At 67.5% G+C, this 6,978-nt stretch overlaps 1 protein-coding gene across 1 annotated transcript; it reads left to right on the top strand.

Moving 5' to 3' along the window:
* The first annotated feature begins 899 nt into the window (after nucleotides 1-899).
* On the top strand, nucleotides 900-2,288 carry ADRA2C (adrenoceptor alpha 2C). Its single transcript, XM_087817149.1, has one exon. It carries the CDS (start codon nucleotides 900-902, stop codon nucleotides 2,277-2,279), a length of 1,380 nt encoding a protein of 459 aa, XP_087673275.1. The 3' UTR covers nucleotides 2,280-2,288.
* Nucleotides 2,289-6,978: the final 4,690 nt, after the last annotated feature.

Below are 6,978 nucleotides of genomic sequence, written 5' to 3'. Positions count from 1 at the left end.
TCCTCCCCGGCGCCGCGCAGGCAGGTTCGCCGAGACGGCCGCGGGCTCCGGCTCCCGGCCCGCTGCCCCGGGCCCGCGGCGCTGGCCTGCCCGCCAGGCCGCCCCCGCCCCCCGCGCCCCGCCCCGCCCCGCCCCGCTGCGCAACTCTACCCAAGTTGGAAGCCGAGCCCCGGAGGCTGCGCTCGCGCCGAGCGCACGGCGGCGGCGGAGAGAGGACGCGGCGGTGGCGGCGGCGGCGGCGCAGCTTGGGCGAGCGAGGCGGCGCCCGCACGGCCGAGCGCGGACTGCGGGGGGCGCCCGCGCCAGGAGCAGCGGCAGGAGGGGCTGCAGGAGGACGCGCGGCGGCGCCCTGCCCGGGAAAGTAAAGTTGGAGCCCGAGGCTGCGCGTGGGGGCGCGGAGGCGCGGCGGACCGCACCCCGGGGCGCCCACCCCTAGCCGGCCGGATGGGAGGCGCAGCGCCCGGGCCGCCGCCGCCTGCAGCCTGCGCCTCGGCCGGGCGCCGGGGCCGCGGGGCCGCGGGGACCCGCCCGGCCGGGCACCGCGTCGCCCTGGGCTCGCGGCCGGGGCGCTCCCCGTGAGCCGGGCGGAGGGCGGGGCCGCGCGAGGACCCCGGGACCTGCCCCCGCCCCCCGCTGTCGCGTCGCCGCTCCCTCCGGGCGCCTCCCGCTCTGCACTAGCGCGCGCGGCGGCTGCGGGGAGCCCGGCAGCCACGCTCTCCGGCGCGCCGCTCGCCCGCCGAGCCACCACGGCTGCGGGCCGGCCGCGGGGCGCCGCGGTCCCCGGCGGGCGCGCCCGAGGAGCAGGCGGCCATGCGGGCGCCGGCCCGGGCTGGGGGGCTCCCGAGCTGCCGCGGCTGCGCCCGGGCTCCAGGCGGGACCGCGTAGCCCGCGGGAGGACCATGGCGTCCCCGGCACTGGCGGTGGCGCTGGCGGCGGCGGCCGCGGGCCCCAACGCGAGCGGCGCGGGCGAGAGGGGCAGCGGCGGAGGCGCCAACGCCTCGGGGGGCGCCTGGGGGCCGCCCCCGGGCCAGTACTCGGCGGGCGCCGTGGCGGGGCTGTCGGCGGTCGTGGGCTTCCTCATCGCCTTCACCGTGGTGGGCAACGTGCTGGTGGTCATCGCCGTGCTGACCAGCCGAGCGCTGCGCGCGCCGCAGAACCTCTTCCTGGTGTCGCTGGCCTCGGCCGACATCCTGGTGGCCACGCTGGTCATGCCCTTCTCGCTGGCCAACGAGCTCATGGCCTACTGGTACTTCGGGCAGGTGTGGTGCGGCGTGTACCTGGCGCTCGACGTGCTCTTCTGCACCTCGTCCATCGTGCACCTGTGCGCCATCAGCCTGGACCGCTACTGGTCCGTGACGCAGGCCGTCGAGTACAACCTGAAGCGCACCCCGCGCCGCGTCAAGGCCACCATCGTGGCCGTGTGGCTCATCTCGGCCGTCATCTCCTTCCCCCCGCTGGTCTCGCTCTACCGCCAGCCCGACGGCGCCGCCTACCCGCAGTGCGGCCTCAACGACGAGACCTGGTACATCCTGTCGTCCTGCATCGGCTCCTTCTTCGCGCCCTGCCTCATCATGGTCCTGGTCTACGCGCGCATCTACCGCGTGGCCAAGCTGCGCACACGCACGCTCAGCGAGAAGCACCCGGCCGCGGGCCCCGACGGCGCGTCGCCCACCACGGAGAACGGGCTGGGCGCGCCGGCGGGCGCGGGCGAGAACGGGCACTGCGCGCCCCCGCGCCGCCCGCGCCCCGACGTGGAGCCCGAGGACAGCAGCGCGGCGGCCGAGAGGCGGCGGCGGCGGGGGGCGCTGCGGCGCGGGGGGCGGCGGCGCGCGGGGGGCGCGGGCGGCGCCGACGGGCGGGCTCCCGCGCGGGCGGAGCCGGGCGCGCTCGGCGCCGCGCGGTCCCCGGGCCCCGGCGCGCGCCTGTCCCGCGCCAGCTCGCGCTCCGTCGAGTTCTTCCTGTCGCGCCGGCGCCGCGCCCGCAGCAGCGTGTGCCGCCGCAAGGTGGCCCAGGCGCGGGAGAAGCGCTTCACCTTCGTGCTGGCCGTGGTCATGGGCGTGTTCGTGCTCTGCTGGTTCCCTTTCTTCTTCAGCTACAGCCTGTATGGCATCTGCCGCGAGGCCTGCCAGGTGCCCGACCCGCTCTTCAAGTTCTTCTTCTGGATCGGCTACTGCAACAGCTCGCTCAACCCGGTCATCTACACCGTCTTCAACCAGGACTTCCGACGCTCCTTCAAGCACATCCTCTTCCGACGGAGGAGACGGGGCTTCAGGCAGTGACCCGGCCCCCCCCCCACCCCCCGCCTCGCTCGGAGACCCCGGGCGGCTCCAGGAGCAGGGGGCGGGCGGGCGTGGCCCCCAGAGAAAGCTGGACTGGCCACCTGGGCGCACGCAGGGCAGGAGTGTGGGCCGAGACCAAGGGCCCCCCCGCCGCCCCCTGGGAGAGGCAAGGAGAATTGGGGAGCTCCCCTCTGCCTTCCCGTCTCAGCAAGGGGCGGCTTGTGAGGCTCCAGGCCTGGATCCAGCTCCGGGTAGGACCCTGCCCAGGTGTGGCTGTTAGGTCAGGGTCTGAGACCACAGAGGCACCTGCAACCTTCCAAACGGGTGAGAAAGTCCTCCCCGCCAGGCGCACCCCCCCCCCAGGACCCACCTCTGAGTAAGGGCTGACTTCCCCAGGACCTAGTGGGGCGGCTGCCTGGGGGGAGGAAAGAGGGCGCTGACAATCTTTGGTTACTGAAAGTATTTCAATGTTTGCCAAAAAACGACAGCCCAAACAACCAAACTATTTTCTAAATAAACCTTTGTAATGTAAGTGTTGGGTGCAGCAGTCAGTCCTTAAGCCACGGTTGGGGTAATCTGCAGACCCTGGTCCTGCCTAGCACACTCCCCCCCCCCTCCCACACGGTGAAGAAGGGACACTCCAGGTCGCCACAGTCCAACCTTCCTCCTTGCATGAGAAGGGAGGGGTGTCTTTTTTTTTCTTTAAATCAAATGTTTTACATACCTTTAAGATACATACTAAAAATTCTTGTGCTGTGACTGGCCAAGAGAACCCCCAAATTGACTCCAAATTTAGATCCTGGAAGACTGTCCTCTTTTCATCTCTATTCCAGTCCTTCCCTGGCCTGGCAGCCCCTCCCCATGGAAGCAGGTGGGGCTCTCGAGTCCGAGGCTGAAGTTCTGCCCGTAGCTGAGGACCAGCCCCACCTCCGAGCACTTTGCGGCCTGGCACCTTGGAGAACGCAGGTTGCACTGAGCGCTGCCCAGAAGCGGGTCTGGGGTGGGGTTGAGGCCAAGGCAGGACTCCAGCCCCTTGTTCCAGACCAGAGGCCTTTGCCCATTCTTACTGTTTTGAACATGGAGGCCCAAAAGCCACGGGGGTGGGGAAGGCCTGCTTTGCCGGGGAGGGGCTGGAGCCTGCTTGTCCCTCCTCCCACACCCTGCATTTGAGTTGGCTTCCCCCCGGGGCAGCCCAGCCTCGCCCCCTTGTTCACCCTCATATCCCCACCCCTGCCCCCGTGTCTGTGCTCACCCCACACTGAGGCTTGAGGAGGGCGGCTAGAAGGAGAGAGAGCAAAGTATTGGAGGGGTCGCGCCCCCCCCCCCCCGGACTCTACTGGTCCCTGTCACAGAGCCTGGAACTGGGAGAGCTGGGGTGGGGGGCAAGAGCAGGGCTTGGCACTAGAGGGGAAGGTCCCCCGAAACAATGCACATACGCACTGAGGGGCTCACGCTGCGGAACCCTGCTATTGACCTTCCCATCCTCTTGCCCCAGGTGCCCCAGGCCTTTCTTATGTGCCCCTCCCCTACCATGCCCTGCCTGCCAGCTCAGCTCTCTCTTGGGTCACCACCCATTTTGAGCTGGCCATGGGCCTGTACCGGGGAGGGGTCAGCCCTGGGACCTTCCTTTCACCCTCAAGCCCCTGGCCCCTGAATCATGAGCCAGGGCAAGCCCCTTTCCGGGTCCATGTGCCAGGGTGCCTTGGAGAACCCCCACCCCCCTGCAGATTCCCAGCCTCACCACCCCAAGTTATGGGTCCTCAGGATGCGCCAACTGTGTCTACACTAACTCACACTGGCACCCACACACCTGCTGTGTTTGGGCTCCGGGACAGGCGATGAAGCCCAGACCCAGGGGATGGGTGGGGTGGAAATGGCCCATAAGGCCAATTGGAGCATCCCTTACTTTCCACTGGGTGGGGCCTGGTGGGGGGTCCGCTCAGCCAACCCTTGCTAGCTCAGCAAACCCTTGCTCTTTCTGGGCCTCAGTACCCCTCCTGTGAAGTGAGGGGGCATTGCTTGAAGCTGCCCAGCCCACCCATCTATGGTCCAACATGCCAGCCGAACTGGGGTCCCGGGAGGGGCCACTTCTCTCGAGAGCACAGCTGACACTGGCATTGCCTCTGAGCTGCAGGGCCTACCGGGGGCAGTGGGGCAGAGAAGCACCCAGGCTCTTGGGGGTGAACGCTGGGTCTGCCACGGGGGCATGTCCACACACCTCCTTTCCTCCCTAATCGCAGGAATCAGGCTGTCGCTGGGGCTGCTGGCAGCCGGTGCCTAATCCCCCATTCAGCCAGCAGATGTTCCCCACTCCATCCTAATTGCCGCCGGGAGGACTTTCTTTTCAGCTGGATGAGCAGACAGACCTGGCTTCCCACCCTGCTCCGCCGCAGGGAAGCGGGCCAGTCGCAGAGCTCGAGTCTGGCTGTCAGCAAGAAGCGGTGGGGATGCTGACAGCCCCCCACGCCCACCCCTGGCGCCCCTGAGCACTGACTGCGCCCGCCGTAACTGGGAGCCACCCTTCAGGGGGATTCCTCTGCCGTACAGAGCAGGGACCCAGCCTCTGTCCACCCGTCCATTGCTGGGGCAGCAGGTCTGTCCACCACCGCCTGCCCGTCCACGAGCAGCCCTCTCCTGTCTGCTCCATGACGCTCATCGCCAGCCCAGCCTGTGGCTGAGGAAACTGAGGCCCCGAGCTGGCTGTCTGGCCCAGGACCAGCGGTGTGAGAGGAAGAGCACCCACGAGCCCGGAGGGTGCAGCCCCTCCAGCCTGAGCCCCGAGACCCCCACTCCAGCGGCCTGGGAACATGGCACCCTCTAGCCTCGCCCTGGAGAAGCTCGGCCACAGCTGCCTCCTGCCTGAGGCTTCCCCTCCGGCTCAGGAGATTCCAGGCAAAATAAAAATAAAATAAAATGCACCTACAGAAAGATCCCGGGAGGCGGACCCCGAGTGGGCAGACTGAGCGGGCCCAAGCCCACCGCTGATGTGCTTTTTACAAGGTGGACATGGATGTGCATTTGTTTAAGTTGCTTTCTGAATTCCAGTTCAGCTGCTGAGTCGGTAGGAAAGGAGGAGGAGTCATCCAGAATATTCCGTCACGGCGCAGTATGGATTCAAAAAAATGCCTGGGAGCAGGCAGGGTTGTGACTACCCGGGGAAAGCTGCTCCAGTCCTCAAGTCCTGCCCCGGGCTCAGCTCCGGGGGGCGCGGGGGGCGGGGCGGTGGCGGTGGGAGAAGCACTGGTGGTGGCACTGCTGGCGAGGAAGCGTCTCCCCAGCTCCGCTGGCAGCCGCTGTGTTTTTATATCACATCCGTCGGCCGGGCTCAAATATTCCAGCTCAGCCTCCGATCAAAACACTCGGTGCGGCAGCCTGTCTCGAGTCTGGTGGCACAGCTGTCGCCCTTTGAGGAGCCAAACCCTGCCCAGCCCCGTGGCTGTCAGCCCCCATCAGCCCCCATCAGCCCCCATCAGCCCCATATGCCAGGGGAAGGTAGGAGGCAGCGAGGCCGAGGGTGCCGGCCCCCCTGAGGGCTCCACAGCCCCACGTGGACCGTCACAGGCTCCTGGCCACGTGCCAGCCACGGCTCTCCCTGATCACGGATGCTTGCGAGCAGGCTTCCACGTGGACGTGGGTGGGGCTCACAGGGTAGGAGGGTGGGAGCCGAGAAGTTGGAGAGAAGGAAAGACCCAGGTGAGGGTCTCCGCCCTGAGGCCCCCGAGTCTTGCTCTGGATCTGGTGTGAGGGCCCCGGGGAAATCAGGCCCCCTGCTCGCCTGGTGGTCAGCCTCCGTTTGACCAGCCGGGCTGTAAGAGCATCACATGCAGCTGGCGGGATGGGGAAGGAGGGCGAGGGGCCCTGCACGTCTTTTGCTGGCTGGACCAGGGCAAGGCAGGGCCTGGGACTGCACTGCACTGCCTGCCTCTGAGAGCTGCCTGGGGAGCAGACTGGACTGCCAACCCTGGGCCAAAAGAACGCCCTGGGGACTAAAATGTGTTTCTTTCCTGCCAAAGGGCTTTGTGGCTGCTCCCAGTAAGAGCCACGGGGACAGTGGGGTCATTATGTCTAGATAGGGACTCTCCATGCAGGGTGGAGGAAGAGTGCTGGCCCGGGAAGCCTGGTTTAAAGGCGTTCGCTCTTCTGGCTGAGCACAAAAGGTACCCTGAGCTGCCTGGCAACAAAGGAGAAAAAGGAAACAGGATCCACACCCACTCGCTGCGGCCGAGTTGACGGGAAACTGGGACCGGTGGGCCAGCAGAAGGATGTGCCCGAAAGACGGCCAGGCCGTGCTGGGTGCCATCCCCAGGCCTCTTTGACGCTGGGATTGTGTCTCTAGTCGGGCCTTAGAGACCAGAGAGAACCTGGAGCATCCGCACAGCCCCTGGGCCCATCTCCGCCACCAGCTGTGCCAGACCCGACTTTTCTTACTCGTTCCACCCTCCTCCTGGAGCCTGCCCTCCGGGGCCAGGCCCTGGCTGGAAGCCAGGAGGGCTGTGAAGCTTGACGGTCATGGGGACTGTGGCCACACGGCCCTGTGCCTTCCGCCTTCAGCCCTCAGCACCAGATGCGCCTTTGGGCTGCAAAGCAGACCTGATGCCGCCCCGCCGTCCCCCAGCTCCCCGCCCAGGAGAAGCCCGAGTCGCTGCTGGCCTCAGGTCGTCCCAGTCCCAGTGTCAGCTCCCCCGTCCTCCTCCCCTTC

The sequence above is a fragment of the Miniopterus natalensis genome, chromosome 1 (assembly GCF_054644295.1).
Source record: "Miniopterus natalensis isolate mMinNat1 chromosome 1, mMinNat1.hap1, whole genome shotgun sequence".
NCBI classification, from domain to species: Eukaryota; Metazoa; Chordata; class Mammalia; order Chiroptera; family Miniopteridae; genus Miniopterus; species Miniopterus natalensis.
Note: the sequence above shows the minus strand (reverse complement) of the source record. Positions and strands in the feature narration are given on the sequence as shown.

Bases quoted from the DNA above. Each gene is read 5' to 3' on its own strand.
- ADRA2C (XM_087817149.1), top strand. From the start codon at position 900: ATGGCGTCCCCGGCACTGGCGGTGGCGCTGGCGGCGGCGGCCGCGGGC.